Raw genomic sequence first — 27,811 nt, forward strand, 5'->3', positions numbered from 1 at the left:
TTTTCCTGAAAAAAAACAAAAATATTGATGTTCAATCATCTTAAACATATCTTAAATACTAGAAACATACTAGAACAGAACGGTATCCGAAAAAAAAAATCAATCCCTCTGACTTTAAATAACCAACAAACTAAATATATAAATAAAAACACATTGATTAAGCTATAAATTAAAAAGAAATAAAGAGAAACTCGAGCCAAGTGTTCTCTGAGGAATTGAAATGTTTGGATAATTTGTTAATCTTGTGTAATCTACCGGAATCATCATAGTTTTATTGTAAATAAAATGAAAACTTCCCCCCTCGGACCAAAGTGAAGAGAAATGACGTATGTGTCTTTTCCTGGAAGGGTGTGTCCTGTCGCCATGGAGACGCGTCATTGGGGAACATGGCAGTGTGGCGTGATTGTGGAAATGTTTGTCCTGCCGGAACAAATAGGAAACATCAAAAGTAGTAATGTAGCATCCAGCGTTTCCCGCTTTTCTTTGCCTTTTTGTGGAATGTGCAAATCTATTTCTTCTAAACCACGAAATATAAAGAGGGGTTTGTCTCGAGACTGAAGCAGCTGCCGACACGGCCGCACCTGTTGTGATTAAACGAGGATTTTCAGGTCTCTGTTTTTTTCCATCTGCATACTGCAGAAAGTAAGAGGCCCATTTTTTTATTTTTATTTTTTATCCCAAACGTCTGTTAATCAGCTTGTTTAGCCTGCACAAACCTATTTCATCAGTACTGTGTGCCAAGACGTCATCATGCCAGAGGACAAAAGCTGTAAGCTGCTTCAGCCGTCCAGGAGCTCTGACAAGAAAAAGAAGAGGACGCAGAGAGGAAAGAAAGCCACTGCTGCCACTGCTGCTCAGGAAAATACAGGTAAACAGACTTTTTAGTGTTGGAAGACATTCAGATACTTAAATCAGAAGTACTTAAATCAATAAACAATACATTATTTGTCCAAGTACTAGGTCACGTTCAAAATTGTATGAAAGCATGATCGGTAAAACAATTGCCATAGTAAATGTACTTGTATTTCATAAAAGAACAAACTGACTTACTCACGTGGTCTCTGATTAAAACCTAAACTTCTATAAGATCTGTTAATATGTACTCACTATAAGTCAAACCTCAAGACAAACCAGGTTGATATCTGGAAAAATGAAGTCCTACTGCAGAAAAATGAAGTGCTGGAATACATTTGGTACTCCAGGCTTTGTTGCAGTAAAGTAAATTTAATTATGGTGTCACATTTTTTTTTATTTTTTTTTATTTTTTTTATTCAAAGCATATCCTTTAGAAGCAGACCATGAAATGCAATGGTCCTGATGGAGAACACGCAGCCAACAAACACAGAAAGCATCCTGATTCAAAGAAAAGCCTGAAAGCACTAAAACCTCTCCCATAGCGCATATTTATAATTGGTCATGCTGCTGAGTTAAGGAGCACAGACTGAACCAAGGAGTGGAAACACAATCATTGGGACTGACCCTAGTGTATCATCACCTTGACAGTTCAAACAAAGGTCACTAAATGTGCACAGTGTAAGCAGTAGTGTAGGATCATGTGGTGCTGGTAGATGATCCCCTACAGGGCTGAATGGTTCATTAGAGAAGAGCACCCCAGTGTTGCCTCACTACCCTGTTTCTGCTCAAACCAAGCCAATTGCCCTCCAACTCCATAGGGAGTCATTAGTAATATAAACCTTCAGCTTTGTTTGGTGGTGTGCATGCAGGGATCCATACAAGTTTATGTTGCCTCTCTACAGAGAAAACACAGCCTGCATCTTTGGGTCCTGAGACCTCGCCGGTGTCCCTGCAGCCTCTAAAGCTCAGAGCTTCCAGTAAGAAGTTCGGCGAACATCTCTCTGGCATTGGCTGCAGGAGCAAAACACCCCACAAGGATTCGCCGACCCCGCCAACAACGACCCACAAGACCAAAGCTCCCTGGCAGGGGTACGTGACGGAGATCAGTGACCAGGTGAAGGAGAGCCTGAGGTGGGAGGGAGTGCTGATGGACCCCCAGGCTGAGGCGAAGAGGCTGGAGCAGTACAGGGTCAACAGGCGGCAGCGTTACATCGCACACAGAGAGGCTCTGTTCAAAGAAACCCAGGATACCCTGAGATAGACTTTCTCTAAAGAGAGCAAAAGAGAAAAAGGCTTAGACTGAATCGGACCAACAAGAGACCGCGACATTACTGCATCTGAGCAGAGCCTGAATTAAAGAAGCAAATGAGAGCCTTATGCTGTTAGTCGTCTGAGGCCTCGTATGTTCACAGTTTAGGAAAAATGTTGCCTCAGATAAGATAAGAAGTTTGACCAAAGAGAAACTGAGAATGTTGCAGATTTTAAAGCTCCCAACAGAAATGCCTGGTTTGTGAGGTACTAAATATTTATCCACAGTAACACAGCTGTCACGAGGACAGGAACTCCAGGCTGAATAGGCCTGTTAAAAACTTTAACAGAGGATTTGCTCGGTTTAACTTACAGAATGCTTTTAAATTTTGTAACGCCTCCAGAAAAGACCCAACGTTGATCTTTCAGGAATGAAACCCAATCAGGACACCACCACTGAACCCCACTCATATCTGTCAGTGAGGTAGAAGAGGCCATTACTTTTTACCCTACTACGGTGTAAGAATGTTAAAATATAGAAATATAGGATACGTACGTACGTCTGTGTGTGGACTTGTTAAACTACGAACAACAAAATGTGTTTAAAAGCCCAAGCTGTTGAGCATATTGCTGAATTGGAGGGACCAGCAATCTAATATGCAAAATCCTGAACTCATTATTTTTGTATTTCTTACCTCTCTACATAAAGGCAAAATATAAAAGCTACGTCTCTAAAAAGATTAAAGTCCTGCATGCAGTCTGACCTCCGAACTAACATTTAACAGAGGTGTGTTAACACTATTTCAGTGTGAAGTTTTAATATCATTACCACGATAATGCTGATGTAGTTGGCCCCTTTACTCCTGCTTTGGTATGTTTTATGGCTGTATGGCAAATGTAGTGAAAGAAAACCTAAAATGTTTTTTTTTTTTTTAAGTCTGAGTTAGCGAGGAACAAAATTATGTTCCTTTTTTTGTCACTACAGAGCTGAATTTCTAAAGAGAGAGAGGTTATTTGTGGCTGATTGTTCGCGGGTCCATGCTCAAGCAAATTATAGTCCCACTACCACTGGTGGACGGTAGATGGCAGAAGAGTCCTTCACTCTCTGAGTGAGTCAGTAACAGAGACAGTAGTGTTGTGCCTGAGATTTTTTTTTTTTTATGCATAAACAAGGTGAAACACAAAGTGACAAACAGTTTAAATAACATCAGGCATCACTTTGCATTGATGACGATATTCAGCATTGTAACTTCTTTATCTCACATGAGGCAAAGTCAATCTTTCACATGTTCCTCCGGAGAACAAATCTGATATTTCTCTAACCTCAGAATGAATTAAATGACTGTGACAATACTCTGGTTCTAACTGAGGCGTAAAGCTGTACTTGATAGATACATTTTAAGATTGTACAACACTGTAAAGAGAGATGGGAGGTTGCAGGACTACTGGTTTTTAATTTGCTCTAGTTGCCCAAAGAGTCTTGTTTTCTTATTTTTGGCCATTAACGATTTCTTAAATGATTATGTGGAAAATATCTTATATTACAATATGTATCCATACTGTGCTAAATAAAAGAAATAAAAGGATTGATCCATGTCTCCCATCCATGTTAAAATGGTGTGGAACGATTCAAATTGAAATGCTGAAAGTAATTCAAATCATGTTCAATTTGCCCTGTGCAAAGAAAAAATTTGTCAAGTTTGTAAAAAAAAAGAAGTTAAAATATTCTTGTACATACAACATCAGTACAGAAAATAAGCCATTAGCACCGTCAAACCTACAATATCTAAAGTGGTACTGGCCTTGAAAGGTCCTGGATGCAGTGACCTGAGGCGTGTTGTTGGGGGTGAAGCGAAGAATAAAAGCCGAGGTGGGAAGTAAAGACAGCTATAAACCAGCAGAGAGACTGAGGGGGGAATAGAGAAAGACGCAGCACTTCTTTTGTCAAGGTTTTGTCACGGTGGCTTTGTTTGCTGTTTGCTGAAGGTCTATTGTTCCCTGTTGATGTGTTTTGTGACTGTTGCCTGTTTCAGCATCTCTGTTTCAAAGAGCTGAACACCCCCTCTGTTCTCCTAATCCCCCCTCCGACACGCCGGCCGGACTACGTACACGGCCGCAGTGGGCATCAAGGTCACTTGTGGTTTTTGCAGCATCCAGGTCCAAGTAAAAGGCAGCAAACACCGCCTTTTAAAATATTAACAGCAGAGAACGTACCGAGGCATCTTAGATGTGATGCCTGTGGTTAGTGTAACACTCCTCGAGACACGAATCCATGAAATTAAAAAACAAATCTGTTGAAATAATGGCAAATATTAGGATTAAAAATGAAGTCCCAAAAGCTACATCCATTTGAGGTATCTGTTGTTGACACGGTGGACTCCCCTCTCACAGGAACAGTGACTGCATGACGTACAGTTTAAATCCAAAACTTCTTCACTGCCTGTACCAGAACACCGAACCGTAAGTACAACCTTCACTGTGTTTGGTGCTCTTTGACCCAAACCGAATGAAGTCTGTCTCTTCTGACTGAAACATTTAAATCCAGGTCTTTGATCCTTGGTGGGAGCTGTGGTGCGGAAGAAGGCCGATGGAGGAGTTTCTGGCTGTGTGGAAACATTGTAGAGGTGAATGAAGGAAAGCGCCGATCATGACAGCTGCAGCCAGCTCAGGTCATCTGATCTGTCGGGGAGGAGAATGACAAAACATGTGGATTTACACCCATTAATGCGTCTTTAATGTTACCAGTTTGCCCCCCCCCCTCCCTAATATTAGCCACATTAGCATAATATTCATCTGGAGTTGTGTTTCTGGCCACCTGGTTAATCTAACTAAAAAAAACATGTTCACTTTTAGCTGTTTTTGGTGTCTACCAACTCCTGGAGGAAATATCTGGCTCCACAGCTGCTACATTTAGCCCACTATGTTCACCAGCTACTCAAAACATTGGTTGTTATTAAGTTCTGAAAGCTAAAGATTCAGTGTTTTCACATTGTTAGTTTTAACAAATAAAATGTGCCTATTAATGTGGAATAACCATAGACTGTATAGAGCAATGGTGTTATTATAATAAAATAGGAATTATAGCCGCTTTAACAACACTTATAGCTTATGAAGGTATTTACAGAATCCGCAAAGCCTTTTCTATGTTGTATGACACATTTTTATTTTTATTATTAATTTTTTTTAGAATAACAAATTCCAGCACGTTGCCGTTTGAGTTAAATGATGCAATCAAAGTGCGTCCGTTATCGTGAGAAAACAGGAAAGACACAGGTGTGCGATATGAGGACGTGGAGAAGAAATTGTTTTATCTAATGCTTGCTATAAGTTTGCCATCAATACGTTTTGTCGCTTTAGTTTTAATAAAGTTACTGAAAACTTATTTAGAGGTTCTTTTAAGTTACGTACCGCGGTTTGGAATCCATCTTTTATGTTTTGCTGGCAGCATCATGTCCCCGCCCTCCCGTCGCGTTGAGCAATTTGATTCACTCAATCTACTGAATCCCAACCATGGACGGTATAAAAACATCCCGTCCCAGCAAGTAAGTGACGCTTTGTAGTTTATGTGGATATTATTATTAAGGTCCGTCACTAATAAGGCTTCAATCAGCTGATAGCCATGACATCCACTGGATCAAAACAGGCTATATTTAGATTGGTGCATACTTCTTTCCCAATTATTATTATTTATTTTTTTAATGATGGTGTATGTATATTTATATTATCTATTCATATATTGATTTTGCCATTTGTGTTTAAAAAAAAAAAAAAAAAAAAAAAAAAAAAGGGCATATATTTCTGGCTGCCTGGATATAGTTGTAAAAAAAAAAAAAAAAAAAAAGGTCATACAACACAGGATATTTTTTCCTCCAGTTGGTTATAAAAGTCTTTGAAGTTCACGGTAAAAGTTGGTCAATGCTTGAAAAGAAGTGGTTCATATGGCGTGCTGCATGACCACATTAGAAATCACAATGATGTGTATATATATATGTGACCATAAAAGCCACACCTGAAGGCAAAATTAAAAGCTACTCTTCACAGAGAGGGAGGAGATCTTTGTTGTTGTTTATCAAATGAGTAAAAGAGATCTTGAGAGATGAGTTCAAATCTCAACCTTTACTGAAGCTGGTCAGTTACAGCGTGAAGTGAATGTTGGATAGCTGCGTTTTAAAAGTTACCGAGACTGTTGGACGAAGAGCCAAAGTCAAAAAGAGACGCAGCTTAAGGTTGGTTTTCCAACCTGTCTGACCATCTGACTGCTGCCTGAAATGTTGTTATACATCCTCCTGGGCTTTTCAAAGAAAGCCAGCTAATTATTTTTTTGTTCACTCTGAAGCTCAGCTCTGTGACTCGCATGTAATGAGAAATAGACGCAAGGCACAGACGGCATCAAACATTTGGTTACTGACTGTCAAGCGTCCTGTTTTTCTTTCTGTATGTTTTGCAAAGATTTTGTTTAGTGAAGTTGAAGAAAACTGTCTGATAAGACTCTAAATATGTGACAAGAAGCAACAGGGGTTTGTGGGAAATGTTGTCCTCTAAAGGTATTAAAATGTTTCTGCGGGATGTTGCGTTAATCAGCCAACCTTCATGTTGTAATCTTTGCAGTACAAATATGACTTTATCATTTGTGTTAACTATGAGTCATTGTAGTTGGCAACTTACTGAGCTTCTTTCTTTGTGATTACTTTTCCTGCTACGAGTCTCTCAGCTACTGCAGACACTGCTGGATCGTAGTTGAGGCCCGCTGCGGCTTTGACCTCATCATTCCTGCAGAAAGAAAACAAAACAAAAAAATATATGAACATACGTATTTGGACATTTATTTAAAGGGGTTCCATTTTTCTGATTACGGATGTTTATTGTTTTCAACAGCGGACGTCCTTCTCGACTTACTTGATGTACAGAGCCAAGAACTTCATGTCCTCAAAGGTTCCTTTCATAACAATCTCAGTGTAGCCCTCCCCGTAGCCTGAACACAACCGCAGTAAACACGTCACTCACGTTTAATAAAGCGGGTAAATCAGAAATCAGTCAGTTCATATATTTTGTAAACCAAGAGTTACTGAACAGCAGAAGAAACAGTTCAGGTGGCCTAAATACTAAATACTAGCTACACTCAACTGTGTGTGTGTGTGTGTGTGTGTGTGTGTGTGTGTGTGTGTGTGTGTGTGTGTGTGTGTACCCACCTGTATATCGGATGGTTTTACCCAGTAGGACGGTCCAGTAGAAAGGAACTGAGTTGAGTTCAGTTGTTTTGTCCAGCATGTTCAACGCTACGATTCTCCCTTTACAGCAATAAGAAACAAAACATTTACACTTTAACTGCAAATACAACTAACGTAAAATTAAAATGGAGAAAAAAGACCGTGAGGATTCAGCATTGTATTTACTAGTAGCCTGTAAATGCTGTCAGAGAAAGATGTGAGATAGTTGCCTGCCGTAATCATATTTGTCCTTAAATGCATGTAGAAATAGTTTATTGAAATCCTAAACAAACTCGGTTGAAATAAGTATCGTTCAACTTGGTAAAGATTACATAAAGAAAAAGAAGCTTTTGTGTTATGTTTTTTTTTTTCTCCAGGTAGTTTAGGTGCCGATTGCGCAAAGATATTTTACACAGAGCCGTGGTGTTAGAAGAGTTGTTTTGCTTTAGGATGAGAGATGAGTGGTTTCAAAAGGTTGCTCGGAGTTTTACAGCCTGAAGGAAAATATACAGCAGTCGGGGATCGAAACAACTTTGTGCAACAGATCATTTTGGACGTAAATCTGAAGTCGTATTAGTTTTCTCTCTGACCCAGTTTCTCTTTTGTGATTTCGTTCCTACATTTATGTTGTTACCACGTTACCGTGTGCCTGTGCCATCTGCCAGTGTCCGATGTTGACCAGCCGGTCTTGGGCCATCGCCAGAGGAAATTTGACCACGTCGCCCCCACAGAACACACCGGGGACGTTGGTCTGCATGTACTGCCGGAGGGAGATACAGTTGCATTTGAAAGCCGTGCTCTCCGAGTGGAGACACTTCTCCGCTTATTTCACGTGTATGGCTGCTTTAAACCGAGCGAACCCAGCTGCTCCTGCAGGAGCTTGAAATGGCTCCGAGTTCGTAGGAGATGTTACCGCAGCTCGCATAAAGGAACAATCTCCAAACATACACGATGTGTTATGTGTTGAGAATGAAAGCACGGCATGAGACGTGGGTAATCAAGTGAACAACACACTAACTGACCTTATCGACTGTTACAAAGTTTTTGGAGTCCATCCGTATTTTACTGCCCAGCAGGAACTCTGAGTTTGGGATGATGCCTGGTGGAGGAACGGAGACGGAGAACAAGCAGCTCAGCAGGTTTTGTTGAGATACTTTTTGGTGTTGTTGAGCCATTTTTCCTCATCTCTGTCGCCGCTCTCAAATATAATAATAAATAAATATAATGTAATTCAATTATAAGAAACCTGGGGAATATAATTCTCTTTCTAGTGGACAGTTTGGAAAGAAGACTAATGCCTCTCCTGTATCTGTTTCCCAAATATGAAGCTACAGCCTATTTGCTTAGCCAGCTGTATGTGCAGCCATGCTGCCAGATAGTGTCAGATTTTGAATATTCATATTTACTGTATTAAGTTTTGGAAATTGTTTTAAGATACAGCAAAATGTTATATGAACTGTATATCAGTTTAATGTTATGATCTTTGAGGAAAACTGTTTGGCATTTCCTGGCAGTAAAAGTGAAACATTGTCTTTGCTCCATTGTCATTTAGGATCAAATAACTAAACAAATATATTTAATTTACTATGAAATCTGTTCAGCATTCTGTACAGGTTATCAAAAGGTTTTTGCGCTGATTATACACGCAATGATAGACTTACCAATCCCAACAATAAAAACATCAGCTGGGATAACTTTTCCACTTTTAAGCACAACCTCCTTCACCTTGGAAAAAGAAAAGACAGGAAGAACGGAGTGTTCATATTTTCATATTGCGCACAAAATGTCACTCCCTGTTCACTGATGTATTTGCACTGATGAAACAAACATCACTTTACCTTGCCATTCACACCTTTGACCTCTGTCACGTTGTCATTCATGTAGAATTTCACATCTTTCTCAGACAGCATCTGCGGGAACAACTGAGTTTAAAACACAAGTAACTGGATAGAAAAGTAATGTGAGGAATCTGAGGACACTACAGGTTTCTCTCTCTCTCTGTGTTTCTTACCATCATGGTGAATTTACCGATTTCAGGGCCCAGTGTGTTTTGGTACGGCAGCTCGCTGCTACCAATCACTGTGACGCTGGAGGCTTTGTCTATAAAATAAGATGCAACTTCCATACCTGGAAAACAACGTCAGTGTAGATGCTGTAAAGGGGATCAGGAAGTAAAGAATATGGAAATAAAAAAAACAACTTTAAATATCTAATAACTAGAACTGTATGGAACCCTGAAACTGACCAAAGGTATTCAAATGTTATTAGACAAATACAAATTAAATAGATGATTAAAACAGAGTGCACAAAGAAATATAAACATTACAAAAAAGTCCCTCAGGAATATGTTTTAATTTTAGATTTTATTATTTATTTTTGTGTAATTTTGATCTAATTATTGCCCTAGACTTACATGGAAATTATACAAGCATTAGGAGATAATATGTGGTGAAAATAGTGAATAAATACGTGATGAACTTATGGGACCAAAAAGTAGAAAAAAAACACTTGGACGTTGGAAAATTATATGAGCTGGTGACAGATTTAAAGAAGAAAAATTACTTGTTTAAACTCATTTAAAAAAAAAAAAAAAAAAAAAAAAAAAAAAAAAAAGCTTGTTAGAGATAAAATGCATAATGTGTTATATTTCTTAGTTTTTTTTTTTTATTGGAAATATTTAGCAAACAGCGTTATTTATTTATATAATCAGATATTTTTCAATCTCATCTTATCCCCTTTTTTCTTTTTAAAGTTTTGGGCCTCCATAAAACTGATGAATGAAAAAAATAGGAATACATTTTTTGTTTGTTTTATCGACATTTCCCAATAACATAAATCACTGCTGTCATGTCACACAAATGTAAAAACGTGCACATTTTTTGCATGCTGCAAACACAATACCAACAAAAGAGGTTCCCACGAGGACCACATTGCAGCCCAGACAGGCTGCGTGGATTTTGCGGGCGTCCTCCGGTGTCTCCAGCATCATCACGTTTTCCAGCTTCATGCCAGGAACATTCAGACCTTTTGCTCTGAAGGACAGGTCATGAATCTGTTCATATGACTGCTTGTCTCATACGAAGTAACAGTTATCACATCCGCTGTTGGACGTGTTGTTGTTGAATATAATTTTTCAGCACTTACAAAAAAAACAAAACAAAAACAAATGTTCAGAGGATTTTTGTGAGCCCAGTTTCCAGATAACAACTAATCTGATAAATTGAGGTTTTTGAAGAGCATTTTAGACGAATGCTGTTCACATCAAACAAATTTATATCCAACATCACTTCACAAAGAACATCAGTGTTTGTGATTAACGACTTCAAATTGAACCAGAACAATAAAATCCTGATTTGAACTTGTAGTGTTCGACCTCCGGAGCTCCTTAAGATGCTCTTTGTCGCATAAAATAGAAAGTTTGCACGAGTTCATCAGTTCTAAGAGCGTCTTCACTTGGGACCTTTTTTTTTTTACAAACTTCTCTTTAGCCATAGAAGTGTTGTGAGATTTTATTTATGGGTAACTTGGCCTCAAGATGTTTTTTTTTTTTTTTTTTCGAAAATGAGACACTGGCCTCCGGTCAAGTGCAACTTGAGGTCAGTTTATGATTTCTGTCTCTGCATGTTGCGCAGCCTTTTTTTAAATTTTTTTTTACTCTTTCATGCTCTTCAGCTGTGCAGAATAAACAAAGGAGCTCTTATTCTTGCTATAAGGAGGTTTACATCATGCTTTTATGGCACACTTGTGTGGAATGTGCACACATTTACATTCCTCTTATAGTGATATGTTTAGATGTATTTGCAATTTTACTTTTGGTATGCGTCCTTGTGTATCAGAGATTAAAACAGAGTTGTCCAAAGGCACAAGTGAGCCAAGAAGCTGCTAAGAGCCCTTTAGCCACAAGGGGGCACCCAAACAAATTGTAAATGTGTGACCTTTTTAATTGACTGTTTATAGTTTTGTCACAAAATTAATAGTTTCTTGATAGTCATAATGTACTATCTTTTAAGTACTTGCTCATTTCATACTTTCTAGACGAACAACACTGCCAGGTAACAGCTACCAGGTACATATCTGGCTTCTCATTTTTTACATTACGACTTTCATTAGGTTCAATTTTATTGGAATGTACCTTTATACTGTTGAGGGATGAGCAGTGGCTGCATGGAGCCCCAAAAAAGCTTGGGCTGGCCCTGGCTTCAAATATATTGTGTGTGTGTGTGTGTGTGTGTGTGAGAATCTGTCTGTACCTGCAGCCTGTTGAGATGAGCAGCTGGTCATAGTTCTGGACTGAACCGTCATCAAATGAGACTGTCTTCTTGTCTGTATCCACTGAAAGGGCCTGTAAACACGGCAGTAGCTTCAGTGTGGCCTTTAACATGGAGGCATTATGAATCTATCCACGCTCAGGTCTTAATATGTTCACTTCTTAGACAGCAGATCAGTCCCGGGATGAGATGAACGTGTCATTTGTTAGTACAGACAGCACTCTACATTAGACAAAACTAAACGGCAGCGTCGCATATATGATGTTGTCGAAAGAACTCACTTCTTTCTTGAGCCACATCTCAATGTCGTACTGATGGAAAAACTCCATCCTCCGCAGCAGAATACTGTCATTCTCCACATTCATCACCTGGAAGATGGGAGCAGAGTGTGTGTGTGTGTGTGTGTGTGTGTGTGTGTGTGTGTGTGTGTGTGTGTGTGTGTGTGTGCGTGTGCGTGTGTGTTTTTCAGTGAGGGTAGTGAATTAAAAGGCACACATCAATCTCTAAAATGTTTTTTGTTTGCGTATATCAATGACTCTGCAGCACCTTGCTCAGTCGGGTTTTGTCATAAGGTAAAAGGTCATCTCTTGTGACCATTATGATTTTGCCGCCAAAGTTTTCCTGCCGCAGAGTCTCGGCGCAGATCAGTGACGCAGCTCCTGCGCTTACAGAGAGTCAACACACAGTCACACACACTGAGGGAGCAAGTTAGGACCAACTACTGTTGCTTTACTTTTATTTTTTTTTATCTAACACCTGAAATCATCACACAATGTACACAGCAACCTACACAGCATTGAAGCACTGTTTTGTTTTGCTTTGTTTCAGCTTTAATTAACTCTAGTTAATTAGCTTTAGCACCCATATACATACAGTATGTATACAAAGACATGCAGAGTGGTTGACACTCACCTCCACCCAGCAGCAGAACAATGTGATTAACTCCTGGGATTGCAGCTCCCATACTCTTCAGTCTTTTTTCCTGCTTGAGAGTCTGAATCATGTATAAAACACACCATCTCATAAACTCGTCAACAGGAAGAATTACTGATATTTACAAATGAAAATGGCACACAGGATATATTTTTAGTTACCAACAAGAAATCTCACTCACACTATCCCTGAATGTATTTTGTGTTACTGAGTTTCCTTACATTACTACAGTGAAATTTAACTTGATTTACATTCCAGCTGGCGGCTATTTAAACAACTGTCTTGTGCTCTTTATTGTTGCATAATTTTTTTTAATTTTTTTTACTGTTCCAGTAACCCTCCAGTTTAACTGTTAATTAATTAAATGAATGAATATTAACTGCCTCAACACAGTCATGGTACACACACAGATGTTTCCACATATTTTGCGTCATTATACCTCATCTCGGGACTGAACTGAGTGATGATGTGAGACAGGACATGAAGACATAACATCAACTGAAAAAGTATAGTTAACCCACTTACTTTTTTCTGTACGGACACATACACTTTGCTGTTTTCAATTTTGACCTTCAAAAGAGCAAAAGACAAATTGAAATGACCGCAAATGTCCGCATCAGCTAAACGTCGGTGTCTCTCTCTGGTTTGTACCTTGTGGCAAGGTAAACAGTCCATGCCGGGGAACTCCTCCAGATCTCCTGTATGGACGTTGAAACAGGCGCCGTGCCACGGGCAGCGCACTCTGTTGCCTGAAATGATCCCTGAACACAACACAACACAACACAACACTCGTCAATTACATACTTGGTGTTTGTGTTGATGTGCAGCACAAACACAAAGGTAGAGAAAACATACATAGTAAAACACGTATCCCCGTATGTATCGCATTATTCTGACCTTTTGAGGTCTGTGTGCCTCTTTAGTTATTCGCCTGACTTCAATGATGTACAGTGTATTATAGTATTTATTTCATAATCTATGTTGTCTCTTCAGTTATTGTACAGCGGCTTAGCCTTTAATTGCATTGTTTGCTATTTACCTACCTCAGGTTTTTTTTTTTTTTATGAATCGTGTGAAATGGCCGTTGTAACACTGTGATTCCTTAAGTATTCTGTCTATATAGGAATGTGAATCAGAGTGTGTTTACCCTGTTTTATGTTCACACGTGCTGGCATTGTACCTTTGCTGAGCGGAGCGCCGTAGTGAGTACACTGGTTACCAATGGCACTGTATTTTCCCTCACAGTGTATCAGCAGCACGCTGTGATGTCCAACTTCGACCTCCATCATCCTGAGACAAACAAAGGGATATTTATTTCTATGGAATTACATTCAAAAATATGAGCTTGAAAAGAGATTTTCCTATTTATGTTAGTAATTCAGGCTCGTACTCATAAATTCTGTGATGGAAGTTTGTGCTTTTAGGTAAATTTTAGGCCTGCAAGCATCAGGTCAATAGGGATGTTAATCTCAGTCTGCCAGTCCGCCACTTTGGTCCAGACTGAAAACTAACCATGAAATTTCATCCTGCTTCAAACTTCATTTTTTCTGATACCTTTGACCAAAATATCTACAAAACTCAGCTGCACTTTATGTTTAGAGCTAATTAGTAAATTGTGCATGGCTGACAGGCTAAACTACAGTGAACATGCTAAACATCAGCGAGCACATGTTTAGGTTAGCTGCACAGAACTGCAAGCATGACTAAAAACTAAAATGATAAATGGTCCTTAGCCTTTTAAATGCTTTGATATCAATTGATAGTATTGATGTAGAAATTAAAACAGCTTTTTATATTAAGTCTATTACAAACTCTTTGTTTGTAATAGAGGACAGGCTTTGTTACATTTGTTGATTAATGCTTCATGAATAGCTCTGTATCAGTTTTAGGTTATGATGAATAAAGAAAGAGGTCTAGGTTGCCAGGTTGTGAACATGCCTCCCTCCCCTCCTTACTGTCCATCCTGCAGGTCTGACTCCAGACACACCACCTGTGTCAGCTCCTCTGATGTGTCTTCTGGATCAGAGTCCGGAAACTCATGACGGGCTGAATAAAAAAATGTCCAAAGCGGTTAAACAAACTACATCAATGAAATCAAACTCCTCAGAAAGAGATCCGTACTTTCATTTCAGACATTTAAACAAACTTGGCGCTTCGATCAATAACCGTCCAACTCTTCTGTTTAACTCCTGAATCAATAAAGGTAGAAGCAGGTTACTCACTTGGTTTGGTCCCAGACATGCTTTTGATTCGACTGTAGTCACACAGATTCACAGACCCCCTCCAGGAACATCAAAGGTCAGTCAGATGCTCAGCTGGAAGCAGTTTAAGCCGTAGTCTGAGGTCACTTCGTTTTCTGCTCAGCAGCTGAATGATGATGGTCCGTTTCCACAGCAACCGATCCATCCCCAACCCGCAACCCTCGATCCGGAGGTTGTGAAAAGTGCACAATTTGGGTCCGATGCAAAATCACCCAAAAAGCAACATTTGTGACTCCAGAGAATGAACACTTTTGGTACTGTGGCTGCTCATGTTCAGCCCCGTCATTGTTCTGTGGTCTTTTGTTTTTCACAACAGCAGCATAGAGAAAGGCTGACAAGGCTGAACGCTGAATGGACGGGCGACAAAGCATCACTTACAAAACCTGAGGTAGCTACTATCATTCATATGTCGATTTTAAATTTCAGCACTGCAAAGCCCAAGGACTGAAAATGATGGAGACAAAAAACCTCTTAATGTGTGATGTGCCGGGCTGTGGTGAAAAAAGTACTCACGTTTTTAAAAGTAGAAATACTACAGTGTAGAAATACTCAACCAATTAAGTACTGTATTTATAACAAATCTGAGATACTTACATTTTGGTGAGTGTACATGAGGAGCTTTTAAAATAGGATTAATCATTATCGATTAAACTAACCAACATCGTATATAAACTGAAACAGTCGGTCCACTGGCAAAAATGTAACTGGAACTTTTCATTTTCATGTAAAAATGTAAAATATTTCCTGTTTCCAGCTTTTCACATAAGAAGATTTGCTGCTTTTTGTTTAATAAATTACATTTTTGTTATACAGATGGCTAAAATAATCAGCTCTTTAATCCAGAAAATACTAAGCAGATTAATTAATAAAGAAATTAGTTGCAGACAAATATAATTAGGGCCCTAACACCGAAGGTTCGAAAGCCCTGTTCTTATTCAAGCGACTATTATGATTCTCTGTAAACAACTACATTTTTGGCAGCTTTATCATATTCAAAAAACCCTGAAAGTTGGTACACTCGTCTCTCTCCTGGTGAAAAATGACATATTTTAGTGGAGTCGCGAGTGGACGTGGCCAAATGGCTCGCTAGCGCCCCCTAAAGAGATGCCCCGGCGGTTCCATTTACCTACATGCACGAAATTCAGAATTGAACCCCCACCCTTGTTACTGAGAGGCAGCAGTGCTAACCACTGTGCCACCAATCTTACCAGGATTTAGACAGCATTATGACAAATATTCATTCAAATGCGGACATTCTTTGGATAGTATATATACGTGTTTTCAAGGGGGTCTGCAGTGATATTAAATATCTTCCTGTACTGTGTTGTGCATGCAAAACTTTTTCAATTTCTCCAAACATTTCAACTTCACTAAAAGTTGAATCAGCATCAACAGCAACCTTGGTGAAGTAGAATCTTTTACCTGTTGAGTTAACCAGACTATCGGTTGAGTCGCTGGAAGCTCTGAGTGAACTCCGTGAAACTCTTTCTCCTGCTGCGGCTCTTCCTCCTCCAGCGCAGAAGATAGTCCAGTGGTCTCCGACGCCGAGCTGGAAGCGACCTCATGAAGACACGGGTTCGAGCCCCGCCAAGGTAACACACATGGTTCATGGTTTACCCGCAGCGGTAAAACATAAGGTTTACAGTTTACTGAGGGCGAGTCCCCTTAATAAGCCATATGGTTCACGGAGAGCAAATCCCTCTAAGGTTAAGCCACGTGGTTCACAGAGGGCGAGACCTCCTAAGGCAAGTCCCTCTAAGAGTAAGCTGTTTGGGTTTGTACGTGCAGTCATACTGTACCAAACAATACATTGTATTGTCAACAACAATACAAAACTCAAACAAAAAAAAGTCCAGAAGAGATTTTTTTTTTTTAATAAAAATAAGTCATCCAAAATTATCAGTTGTCAGTCTGTATTTGTTCGTCCTTTGTATTGTTTCTTCTGGTATTAGATTTCGAGTGTTAATTCTAATGGATTTTCTGGCTTTGTTTTCTGGTTTTTGGATCCATGCCAGCTTCATGTGTTTTTTTTGTAGCCTCCATTATGTCATGTAGAGCTCTGAAATGTGTGTTTTAACATTGTTATCTTTTCAGGGCCTTCGTCAGGCTTGCTCTGGGATAATCCAGCAGTAGGGCTGTGACTGCATCCACCTGTCACTCAAAGTCAGTTATGCATTAATTTAAGCCCTTAATACAAATGACGGTTAAGTTACTGTTCCCATGAACGGGGAAATTGGCTACAGAGACCAAAACCAATTTGTGTACTAGCCTGTGAACATGTTTATTTCTGCTGTAAAGTTGGCATTTTAAAATGGGGGTCTGTGGGGACCAGCTCATTCCTCAAATGGCCACTCGAGGAACTGCAAGTTTTGACACTTCTGAGTTGTGGTAATTTTTCAGCCCTTTGAAAGTTGCTGCTTGTGTTTCTGAAACTGCAGCAGCTCTTCCCTGTGAAACTGGGACAAAACTTTCTGCTAGAAATGTAATTTGTTTATTCTTACTTTTAGCAAACATTTTCCAGCTGTTAACAATTTCTACTGCTAGCCACACTTTTAGCTTGAAATTTCCAACTTTTCATTCATATTTTTTTTTATCTATTTCAACTGTTTATCCACAATCTCTAGCTTGCAAATTAGCTCACACTGTTGACCGAGGACAGCAGCGACAGGGAATATGGGAGACAAAAAGGGGACAACATGCAAAGGTCTGTCTTTGGATCCATCCCAGGCAGGTCATAATACAGGGGTTTTCCAGCAGATCTATTACATCATTATCCTCTTTTGCTGGAACAAAGTAACCAGAGTTGAACCTTTGCAGCTCGTGTTGGTTTGGATTTCTTCTCGGATACATGGCAGATGAATCTTCTCAGTCTTGGACACTCTCTCATAGAAAGGACAAACCTGTAGATGCTCTGAGATGGACGGCACGTCTTGGAAGCACCAAGTGTCCACAGGAGTGAACAAGGTGCTGAACTGCCATACCTGCAGTGACAAGAGACACACAAGAGTGATAATTGAATATTCAGTCCTGATTCAGTTACTTCCGTGTTTGAGTCACTTTTCAAAGCGTCACTCACTTTCAGCTTGATTTATGCATTAAAATATCTTCAATTAGTGTTTATAATCCAGTTATCCTTTGCTTACCCTCTGCTTCACGCTCCACTTGGCTCCTCCATGTGAGTTGGTCTTCCTCTCCCAGTGGAGGGTGACCATCCCTCTCTCCTGCAGCAGAGAGGAGCACACCTCCCTCATGAGGCGGGACACCAGAGCCAGCTGGGACAGGGACAGACCGTCCAGGAAACTGGCCATGTGGCACAGCACCTCGTAGGGCAGCGAGATCAGAGAGTCCTCACCTCCTCCGGCTCGACCTCCTCTATTCCTCTGAGAGGTAGACGAGTCCACTGTGCTCCTGGACGCCTGGGAGGCATCGCCCAGAGAGACAGTCGTGGTGGGATGAAGGCTAAAACAGCCCAGATCCTCACTGAAACCAAATATGAGAATGGAAGAGCATTTTGTTTTTATTTCTCAGCATGGCTGTAAATTATCTTCAGTCTGATCAAAGTGGCAATTTCATGTGACACTTGACTAAAATTTGAAGTAGCTATGATCAATATCTTTATAATAACGATGGATCGAACAGTGACACTGTATAATGAGAAAGGAAGTCGATCGTGGTGTTAAACTCACAGACAAACTCTTCTGTTCCTCCTCAGGGTTTTGTAGTGTTTTAGCATCTGTCAGCTCCCTGTTTCTAGTTTTTCAACATGCAAATTTACTGTTTTAAATTACTCTCACCTGCATTGTTTTTGGTTTCCTGTTGTACACTTCCTGTCCAGAGTGTAGCAACTAGCTACTCAACATAGTGAATCAGCTAGAAAACCAGCTTTAAACATTGAGTGTATATGATTGTATTGATCGTATTCACTGGGTGTATTCTGCTGCCACCCAGTGACCAAAACATCAGTTTTCACAGGTTTACAGACACTTTTTCTCCAAATATTAATATGAGGTAATTCTGGTGTCCCAGTCTGCGCCACTGAAGACTGGTGGGCACCAGGTTTTTCAAATTGTGCACATATTGTGAAGCTTTTATGTTTTAATGACTCGGTCTATTTTAAAATAATACTAATAGAATTGCCTTCCAATTATACAACAAATTAAAATTCCTCTTCCCACACCTGATTATGTTTACACCTATATTTTTTTTCTTTTTTCCTCCTATTTACATTAAGATGGACTATTTTGTCTCACTTGTAGGTGACGGTGGCTTCATGTGTGGAGGGCTGAAATCTCCTCTGGCTGTAGGTGCATCCCAGGTACGCCAGCGGGCATCTCTGCTCGAACCAGCCGTTCACACTCATCTGAATATCACTGTGGACGTTCCTGTACGCACATTGATAGTTAGAAGCAGATTATTTTTATTTCACTGTGGTGGCACACAGAGAGGGTTTAGTGCCTGAGGATGAATCAGATTGGGTCAGTGTGCAATAGAAACACTCTTATCTCCACGTGTTACCTCCCAAGTGTTATTTGTTTATCTTTTTTAATTTTCCAGGTCACATACTGTATTTACTGTCTTTCAACCATGATCAGCAACATTTTTTTTGGTCTGAAAAGGAATTTATGAATAGTTTGGTACCCAAAACCCACTTATAATGTTTGCCATATTCTCTGCGCTGAAAACTGTGTCCACAGAGGAAGGTGAAGGCGGAGGTGGCCTTGTGGTGTCGGCTGGTGACGCTCTCCACCTGCAACTGAAGGTGCAGCTCTAGCGGTTTTACGGCGGACAGGTCGGCCAACGACGTGTCTCTCGGGAAAGGAGCGGACAGGAAGTTGTAGATCTGTGTGCCTTCATCTTGCAACAGACCATCTGTACAGATGCTCTCTGCAATGAGGTGACCCCTCTGCTCCTTCTCCAGGGAGCACAGCAGGGACGCCTGAGAGGCAAATCAAACACACCATCAGGAGGTTGAGGAGTAGTGAGTTTTAACGACAACGATAGATCTTCTATTAATATTTTTGAATGCTTATCTTAAAATGTTTTGGTTGAGTCTGATTGTTCTCATCGTGCTATTTCTGGCTCAGTGGGCAGCTCTAAACTGCACACCACCTGCTCATCACCAAACAACAGACAATGTTGACTACTATAGGGAACACAATGGAGCATTTAACGCTAAATAGCCAGATATTTCTCTCAGGAGGTGGTGGAGACCAAAAAACGGAGCCAAAAAGACAGTTCATATTTTAACTTTCATTCATCAATATTGCAGAAGAATGGTTGCAAATAAAGACACCAGTGTTTGCTGCAGGTGTAATTAATCTGTTTGCTAACAGGTTTGTGACTTCAACTTTGTAAGGAGATGGATGACGTGCTGCACACACGTGGCCAAAACGTGCAGGTCGAAAAAGGACATTACAAAAAGATTGTAGGTTGAGTATCTCACCTGAACCTCATCCCACACTGGTATGTCCTCTAGCGCCACCCCTAGGTCGCTGGTGTCCACAGCTTCACTCTCTTTCTTATAGAAACTGGGGTTGCGGATGCGACACTGCTTGGCAGAGAAGCTGGTTGGGATTTTAAAGGTCCGCACAGTGATGATCTTCATCGGCTCCACGTGTCCGTACACAAACTTCTCTTTCCTCAGATTTCCAGGATGGCAGGATGACGAGGATGTGGAGAGAGCAGTGCATGCACCGCTCACCAGTTTGCAGGCGTTTGATGCTGTTGCACCCATACAGGTATCTGCTGTATCTTCCTCCATAACAGTGCCCAGACCTGTCCCACTCCCTTTAGCCAGTGTCTGTCCTCTGCCTGTCCCAGCTGTCCCTCCAGCTTCCCTGCAGCCGCCCATCTCCTTACTGAACATGCCCTCCCAGGCGTTGTAGTTTACTAACAGATCAGCTTCCACTCCTGCAGACCTAGCAATGGCCTCTCTCTCCTCCTGAGTTAGGTCCTGCTCATAGTCAACCTCATCTTCATCTTCATCCTCTTTTTCATCAGGAATATTTACTTTGAACATGTTATAAGACTCCCAGGTTTGACCTCTGGCTTCTTTTGCGGCCGCCTTTTCCATGATGGCCTTTTTCTGCTTCTTCTTTTCCTTCCTCCTCTCCTCCTCCCTCCTCTCATCTTCCCTGTCCTCCTCTTCCACACTCTGGATCAGCTCTGGGAACACTTTTTTCATCTTCATGGAGTGAAACAGGCGGTCCTGGTCTTTCAGAGCCATGGCCAGGTCCAGACATCCTCCCTGCTCTCTTTCCCTCAGCAGGTTTTCATGCAGATCTGTGTTCGGATGAGAATGAGCGTCGTTGGCCGGCCAGCGGTTCCACTCCATGGAGCAAAACACCACGCTGGCCGGACACACCTGGAGGTGAGCTGCCCGCGAGGAGCGGGGCAGGTGGATCGGGCAGCCGTACTCAGCGTTGAGGCAGGGCACCCTCACATTGGGGCAGAGCAGCAGGTGATCCTCTTCTTTGCACAGGTGGAAGAGAGCCCCACAGAGCAGACGGCAGGGGATGACCGCACAGCACACGGAGACCTCCACCCGAGCCCTGCAGCGACGACTGTAGCAGGAATCACAGTGGACATGCTGTCGGTTCCTGGAGGCTCGAGAACGCTGACTCTGATTCAGATTTAGGTGGGGAGAAAGGAAAAAAAGAAGCAACTGCTGTCAGAATTAAGAGAAGTCATCTGCCCTTTTTTCCTGCAGCCTTTTTGGAGAAGCAGGCTGCAGAAAGGACAGCTGCAATTGCAATAGACAACATAACAAATGACAATATTATTTTTGCACTACAAGAACATTTGCATGGTCAATTAGCAATCAATTGAGGTTGTATATTTAGTCTTTACCCCACAGGCACACGTGCTGCCAAACACTGTTCAAACTGACATCACTTTACTTAATATTGTTGAGGAAGATCATAAACTCTAATCTAAACCGAAACATTATGCTAAAGTTGCCAAATATGTTGGGCAAAATTTGGGGAAATGGTTTAAAAGATGTGATGTGCAGTTATAAAAAGCTTAAGGACATAATGCACTGAATATGACACTAACCAGCAGTGTGTACTACAGTGATATTACAGTAATAAAGCTACTTTAAAGGGAAGTAAAACTCAAATGTTTTGAAACAACATTTGATCTTATAGTTGCAAAATCAAACCATACCATCCTTCAGATCTTATGGCACCAGGTTTCTTTATCTGAAGCTGCAGGTCTTTCCTGCAAACAGAGAGGAAACTATGACTCTGTCAATACAATCGGCTTGAAACAAATACATGTAAACACACAATGACAAGATACCAGCAGAGTTCTGTGGCACAAGAGTCAACAGGATCGGTGAATTATAGTCTTTAACTTACCGCTTCATGAGTTGGAAAGGACAGAAACACTGTCCTTGGAGTCTGTCTTGTGCTTTTAAATACCATGTGTCTGTGTGAGTGTCTCTGCTGTGTGTGTGTGTGTGTTATAAATAGAGCTGGGTACTGACCAAGAAATGTTACACAAGTGGTCCGAAACATAGTTTGGGTCACCAGGCCACTCAGCTACTTACATCAGGAAATCTGTCTCACCTTCCTCGTTCTGATCCTTAATGTGCTGCTGCAGACAATTGATTTCAACCTACAGGGACCAAAATGAGGCTGAGACTTATTTGATATCCAAACAGTGTCCTCTAGTGGAGATATAAGTATTATCAAAAAACTATCTGTGTGTATTATTCCAGAGGTATTAAACAATATATTATTTTGCGAAAACAGGAGTTGGGCCTCGTAATTTTTGCCCCAGAATAAAGAAATAGTGAGTTTTTTTATAACGTTTGGTGGCCGTGGTTTGAATTTACAGCAGCAGAGTAAGAAACCGAGGGGGGAGTTATTTCTCCTCCTTAACCTGCCTGCTGCTGCTCAGCTAATTTTAACCTGCCAGCTCAAAGAGCACAAGGACTGAAATCAGCGTTATAAAACCAGAGACAAAACAACACGTCTGTGTGGAACCTTGGTAAGACATCTAGCAAGAAGGTTTGATCATATTGTGAAGGAATTAGTTTGATAATATCTGTTTTTGTTGATCTAAACTGAAAATAAGTGCAGTGAAACTACTCAGACAAGTAATACAAGTGTAGAAGTTAAATATTTCAGTTGCTTTTGGGGTTCTTTGGACTTATGTTGAGATTTACAGAACATAGATTAAGTACATTTTAATGCATGTATAAGAGTGCCGTGGAGGCAGGTTTGATGCTTAGTGCATGGAGAACACAAATTGTTACATCCGTGCAAAAATGCTTGTTTTTGCTGTTTTTTGTGCTGCTGATTTATTGTTTGGTCTGTGTTACTGGTTACTGACACCCTGTAGTACAAACCTGAGGGGTCATTGGACAACAAGATCAAACAAAGGATAAATGTTTGTGCTGTGCAAATATTTTTTTTTTCTCATTTTCCTCTTTAAGTCCTTTCTAAGGGCAGCAATGTTGGTCTTTATGTTCAGATTGAAATATTTGATCACCATAAAAGTTGGTACAGAGTTGTTTTTGAGAGGTTTCAGTTTAGTGACTTTGGAGATCGACAGATTTTTCCTGTAGTGCCATCTTTGTGGATTTGAGTGTCAGATGTCAGATGGATTGCAATGAAATTTGGTACAACCTTTCACGTTCCCCTCGAGATGAATTATAACAACTTTGGTCAGTCCCTGATGATTTATTGAGCGCCATCATCGGGTCAAAATTCAGATTTGATCAATTATTTGGTTTATGACTAAAAACTGCTAAAAATTCCTCAGCTGCACTTTGTGTTTTGCATCAAACAAACTTTTGGCAAATGTAACCCGCTTCACTTTAGCATGTAAGGACTGTCATTGTGAGCATGTTGGGATGATGATGTTGATATTTAAATACTTGCAAAGCTTGCTGTAAACTCTTCTTGTTTTCTTGTGAGTTACACTTTTTGTCACTCTTTGGTTGACCTGACCATAATAATCTGACATACGTGACAGCTGATGATGCAACACAAGTATACACTGCTTTGTGTTCAGGGGTCACAAGTTAAAAAGGTTGGTCGTTACAGGCCAGTGTGAGTCACTGTTTCACGGCAGTTGTCACAGATTAAAGTATCAATATGTAAATGTTCTGTATTTTTCTTGCAGGTTTACAAAACCAGCTGGTTCAAAGTCCTGTGGATATGGTGAGTCACAGACTTAATGTATTTACAAACTGAATATTGGTGGTGAATCAAAGATTAAGCAAATAAAATGCTGTATTACTGTGGTGTAAATCACCTTTCTCCTTAATTCATCTTTCATCCTGGTTGGCTCCTCTATTTTATTTTCTCAACCAATCAGAGTCAGCGTTCTCGAGCCTCCAGGAACCGACAGCATGTCCACTGTGAGTCCTGCTACAGTCGTCGCTGCAGGGCTCGGGTGGAGGTCTCCGTGTGCTGTGCGGTCATCCCCTGCCGTCTGCTCTGTGGGGCTCTCTTCCACCTGTGCAAAGAAGAGGATCACCTGCTGCTCTGCCCCAATGTGAGGGTGCCCTGCCTCAACGCTGCGTACGGCTGCCCGATCCACCTGCCCCGCTCCTCGCGGGCAGCTCACCTCCAGGTGTGTCCGGCCAGCGTGGTGTGTTGCTCCATGGAGTGGCTCCGCTGGCCGACTGATGACACAAACCCACACAGCAACAAAGCCCTGCAGGATAATGTGCTGAAGGAAAGTGAGCAGCAAGGGGAGGCTCTGGATCTTGCCATGGCTCTGGTCGATCAGTCCGACCTTTACAGCCGCCTGAAAATGAAGCCCCTCTATCCGGAGCTGATGGAGGCAGAAGTGGAGGAAATAAAGGTTGAGAAGAAAGAGGAGAGAGCAGTCAGAGGGTTTGTTAATGGAGTCACAAACAAAGATACCAGTGAAGGTGAATAACAGATATACTTTAGTGCAACACAAAGATGTCTCTTCCAGGAAAAAGCTGATTTCAAAAGTGTATTTACTTTAAAAACAATACATTGTGACTTATTTTCTTTGCTAAACTGTCTTTTTCCTGCAGGTCAAACTGAAAACACCTCCGATGAGAATAATGTTGGTGAAGACACTGCACAGAACAGCGAGGGGCAATTCTTAAGCCTCAGAAAAGAGAAATACAATCTGTGTGAGATGATGTTCAGCATGGAGAGAGGTGGCTGTGCTGCCGCTCAGGCAAACCTAGACAACCCCAAACAAAACCCAACACCTGGTAAGAAGGGGAAAACCCAGAGTGAGAGAGATCCAAATGAGGATAGTTCTGCTGCGGACGAAAACTGCCCTCTACCAGAAAGAAGTACGTCCGGGCATGCCCCGTGGAATGAGGGGGTGCTGGATCGTCTGGCGAAGGAGCTCACCCCGCAGGAGTTCAACATGTATGTGGTGCATAATGGGCGCATGCTGCTCACCTTCGGACAAATCAAGGCCTGTACCCCGAGGGAGGATGATTTCGTGTACGGCAGCCTGGAGCCTATTCCAGTCCAGACACTGCGCTCTTTCAAGGTGACAATTTCAAGCTACATTTATTTACTGTAAAACAGAAAATAATGTTGAAGTGTACTGACACCTTATCTTAAAAAAAAAAACTGCAGAGAGTCAACAAGAAAAGAGCCTTAAAACTGTCATCTGATTTTGATTCAAGTGCTGCTAAATCCTGATTGGTACTCAGAAATTTGTGTCATCACCCTTTTCTCATTGATCTCCGCCCACTTCAAACCAGCCGGAAACACACCGAGAAACAGGACAGACAGAATTCTGTTGTAAATTTTACAAAACTGTTCTAACTTTGACAGAAAAAGTGTATTTATATGTGATCCTGTCACTCGGAGTAAGAAGCAGAAAAAAAAACGTGTTTTGTGCCCTTTAACACAGTTGGACTGACAAATGTGGCCTCTAACAGGCAGCTTTAAAAAGAACGTCAACAGAACATACTGTCTGATCTAATAATAGTTTAAAAAATGTGTCTTCACCGTGCTCTTATGCCTTGTAATGTATTTTCATGTATTCTTTCCTGTAAGGTCCCTGTCAGCTATCACTACAGGCAGCGGGTTCATCTGCACGACATGGCTTCCCACGCTCAGAGCGAACCTCGCTGTGTGGACACCTCGGACCTCGGAGTCAGTGAGGACGACTGGTGCACTGATGAAGCAGCGGCCACCCTGCTGGGTTACGCTGAGAAGGAGGTCATGGGTCACAAGGTACAAGAAGTAGAAACTATGAAATGAAAAAAAATATTAATATTGTTTTTTTAGTAAATTAGGCATCGTGGTTAATTGGTTTCCACACAGATCAGTGAGTCAAAGGCAACTGATGGGCTTTTTGTCGACGTGGGAACACAGACGCACTCATTCCGCTCGGCTCCGTTCAAAGGGAAGACGACGCTGGCGGAGCTGGTGGTGGACAGACCGCCTCACCTTCATCTGCAGCTGCAGGCAGAGAGCGTGAACAGCAGACACAACAAAGCCAGCTGTGTCTTCACCTTCCTCTGCGGTCACACCTTCCACCGCAGAGAGTTCGCCACACATTTCAGGTGTTTGGCTCAGTCTGTCGTTTGAATGTGGCTACCAGATTAGTATAAGTTTAAATACTGATTTGTCACTGAGAACTCAAGCATGCAACCACTTCCAAATTTGAAACGGTAGATAAATACTGTTCATGTAAAATCGGACCAGATTCTATCTTTACTTTCATTGTCTTTTACGTTTTTACCCACTTGCATATGATTGCCTTCTACTTCCTTAGCTGCTTATGGACATGTTGTGTGTGTGTTATAAAAATATGTACTGTCATCTCCTTCCCAGAAACGTGCACAATGACATTCAGATGTGTCTGAGTACTTGGTTCGAGCAGAGATGCCCCCTTGCATATCTGGGATGCACCTACAGCCAGAGGAGGTTTCAGCCCTCCACACATAAAGCCACCGTCATCTACGAGTGAGCACAACTCACACTCGTCACTCCAGAGTCTAATATTTGGATCTGACATTCATCTTTTTATATTTTCATGACTTTAGATGGACAGAAATGTCAATTTTTGCCACATATTTTTCCCATGTTATCGTATGTTGCAACATGTGGTAAACATGTATCATGCATGTGATCACACGTGTCCCATGTGGAAAACATTGGGAAACTAATATTTAGTGAATACAAACTTCATTCACTTTTACTTTCCTCCAGTCAGCAGCTGAGGAGTTTCAACTTGCGTCCAACCCTTCTGGCCTCACTAGGCGACAACTCCCTCAGGAGCACAGCAGACTCCTCCACCTCTCAGAGGAATAGAGGAAGTCGAGCTAGAGGATCTGAGGACTCTCTGATCTCGCTGCCCTACGAGGTGCTGTGCCACATGGCCAGTTTTCTGGACAGTCTGTCCCTGTCTCAGCTGGCTCTGGTGTCCCGCCTCATGAGGGAGGTGTGCTCCTCTCTGCTGCAGGAGAGAGGGATGGTCACCCTCCGCTGGGAGAGGAAGACCTACTCACATGGAGGAGCCAAGTGGAGGGCCAAGCCTGTGAGATCTATGTACTAAATAATCCAGTGCCTCATCATTTCTGTATTTTATATCACCACAAGCTGTGATCCATGTTTTCTTATTCTCTGCTTCTGACTCTGCTCCTGTTTCTTTCCAGGTATGGGAGTTCAGTCATCTGTTCTCCTCAGTGGATTCGTGGCATATGGCAGACATCCCTCCTATTTCTGACCATCTAAAAGTCTGTCCGTACTATGAGACCTCTTTGCACAGTGAGCCGGTTCTCCTCCCCAGCATGAGTGAGAAACAGGGGTGCAGTCAGGGGAGGCCGAAGCTTGTCACCCATTTCACAAGAAATACCTTGCAACAGTGAAAAATAAACGCTTTACTCGGACTGCTGTGTATACTTCAAATAATTTTTTTTGTGTATTACTACAAAAATGCTCAGATTACACTGTACAAATACAACGATTATGTGGTACATCCAGTATGGAATAAATACTGTCTACATGAGCTTCATGGTGGCCTCTGTGTACAGCTTTGATCCATTTACTGCAACATCTCTGGTATGAAAAAC

At 41.3% G+C, this 27,811-nt stretch overlaps 4 protein-coding genes across 9 annotated transcripts; 2 read left to right on the plus strand and 2 right to left on the minus strand.

Moving 5' to 3' along the window:
• Positions 1-394: 394 nt before the first annotated feature.
• On the plus strand, positions 395-5,806 carry liat1 (ligand of ATE1). 4 transcript variants are annotated; one of them, XR_011178122.1, is made up of 4 exons: positions 395-868; positions 1,758-1,969; positions 4,495-4,563; positions 4,649-5,806. XR_011178122.1 is itself a non-coding variant. In XM_069146166.1 (2 exons), the coding sequence occupies exons 1-2, from the start codon at positions 751-753 to the stop codon at positions 2,114-2,116; spliced, it is 477 nt and encodes a 158-aa protein (XP_069002267.1). In that variant the 5' UTR covers positions 395-750; the 3' UTR covers positions 2,117-5,806. The 4 variants fall into 4 exon arrangements, 1 of the variants encoding a protein (XP_069002267.1); XR_011178120.1 differs by having other exon boundaries at positions 1,758-4,563; XR_011178121.1 differs by lacking the exon at positions 4,649-5,806 and having other exon boundaries at positions 1,758-2,370; positions 4,495-4,505.
• On the minus strand, positions 4,568-16,815 carry aifm5 (apoptosis inducing factor mitochondria associated 5). The gene is made up of 19 exons (XM_069146165.1): positions 16,772-16,815; positions 14,467-14,517; positions 13,692-13,801; positions 13,163-13,272; positions 13,037-13,081; positions 12,491-12,572; positions 12,125-12,237; positions 11,860-11,946; positions 11,561-11,652; positions 10,212-10,342; positions 9,322-9,437; positions 9,149-9,220; positions 8,972-9,035; positions 8,333-8,409; positions 7,953-8,070; positions 7,293-7,391; positions 7,000-7,075; positions 6,769-6,873; positions 4,568-4,782 (listed from the first exon to the last, which is right to left on the minus strand). Exons 1-19 carry the CDS (start codon positions 16,813-16,815, stop codon positions 4,749-4,751), a joined length of 1,626 nt encoding a protein of 541 aa, XP_069002266.1. The 3' UTR covers positions 4,568-4,748.
• LOC138196272 (F-box only protein 40-like) lies at positions 16,648-22,212 on the minus strand. The gene is made up of 7 exons (XM_069146161.1): positions 22,134-22,212; positions 21,940-21,993; positions 20,216-21,394; positions 19,422-19,708; positions 19,023-19,154; positions 17,916-18,252; positions 16,648-17,753 (listed from the first exon to the last, which is right to left on the minus strand). The coding sequence occupies exons 2-7, from the start codon at positions 21,940-21,942 to the stop codon at positions 17,535-17,537; spliced, it is 2,157 nt and encodes a 718-aa protein (XP_069002262.1). The 5' UTR covers positions 21,943-21,993; positions 22,134-22,212; the 3' UTR covers positions 16,648-17,534.
• Positions 22,213-22,724: 512 nt separating this feature from the next.
• On the plus strand, positions 22,725-27,628 carry LOC138196273 (F-box only protein 40-like). Of its 3 annotated transcripts, none has more exons than XM_069146164.1 (9): positions 22,725-22,767; positions 23,908-23,945; positions 24,103-24,664; positions 24,797-25,272; positions 25,788-25,967; positions 26,058-26,299; positions 26,571-26,702; positions 26,949-27,287; positions 27,395-27,628. In XM_069146164.1, the coding sequence occupies exons 2-9, from the start codon at positions 23,943-23,945 to the stop codon at positions 27,471-27,473; spliced, it is 2,013 nt and encodes a 670-aa protein (XP_069002265.1). In that variant the 5' UTR covers positions 22,725-22,767; positions 23,908-23,942; the 3' UTR covers positions 27,474-27,628. The 3 variants fall into 3 exon arrangements, with proteins under 3 accessions (XP_069002265.1, XP_069002263.1, XP_069002264.1); XM_069146162.1 differs by having other exon boundaries at positions 26,949-27,276; XM_069146163.1 differs by lacking the exon at positions 22,725-22,767 and adding an exon at positions 22,769-22,787 and having other exon boundaries at positions 26,949-27,276.
• Positions 27,629-27,811: the final 183 nt, after the last annotated feature.

Source organism: Embiotoca jacksoni, unplaced genomic scaffold, assembly GCF_022577435.1.
Source record: "Embiotoca jacksoni isolate LCO1_2020_lvr unplaced genomic scaffold, fEmbJac1.0.p SCAF_13, whole genome shotgun sequence".
In the NCBI taxonomy this organism is placed as follows: Eukaryota; Metazoa; Chordata; class Actinopteri; family Embiotocidae; genus Embiotoca; species Embiotoca jacksoni.

Bases quoted from the DNA above. Each gene is read 5' to 3' on its own strand.
- LOC138196273 (XM_069146162.1), top strand. The intron at 25,968-26,057 runs GTACAAGAAGTA...GTTTCCACACAG, and splicing joins AGGAGGTCATGGGTCACAAG to ATCAGTGAGTCAAAGGCAAC. The intron at 26,703-26,948 runs GTGAGCACAACT...ACTTTCCTCCAG, and splicing joins AAAGCCACCGTCATCTACGA to TCAGCAGCTGAGGAGTTTCA.
- LOC138196272 (XM_069146161.1), bottom strand. The intron at 19,709-20,215 runs GTGAGATACTCA...TTTGCCTCTCAG, and splicing joins CAGTGTGGGATGAGGTTCAG to GCGTCCCTGCTGTGCTCCCT. The intron at 18,253-19,022 runs GTGAGACAAAAT...ATTTGGTTTCAG, and splicing joins GAAGCCACCGTCACCTACAA to TGAGGATCTGGGCTGTTTTA.
- aifm5 (XM_069146165.1), bottom strand. From the start codon at position 16,815: ATGGAGGCTACAAAAAAAACACATGAAGCTGGCATGGATCCAAA. The intron at 13,802-14,466 runs GTAAGGAGGGGA...TGTTTGTCTCAG, and splicing joins TCAGACCTGCAGGATGGACA to GATGATGGAGGTCGAAGTTG. The intron at 10,343-11,560 runs GTACAGACAGAT...CCTGTCCTTCAG, and splicing joins CTCATCTCAACAGGCTGCAG to AGCAAAAGGTCTGAATGTTC.
- liat1 (XM_069146166.1), top strand. From the start codon at position 751: ATGCCAGAGGACAAAAGCTGTAAGCTGCTTCAGCCGTCCAGGAGCTCT. The intron at 869-1,757 runs GTAAACAGACTT...GCCTCTCTACAG, and splicing joins TGCTGCTCAGGAAAATACAG to AGAAAACACAGCCTGCATCT.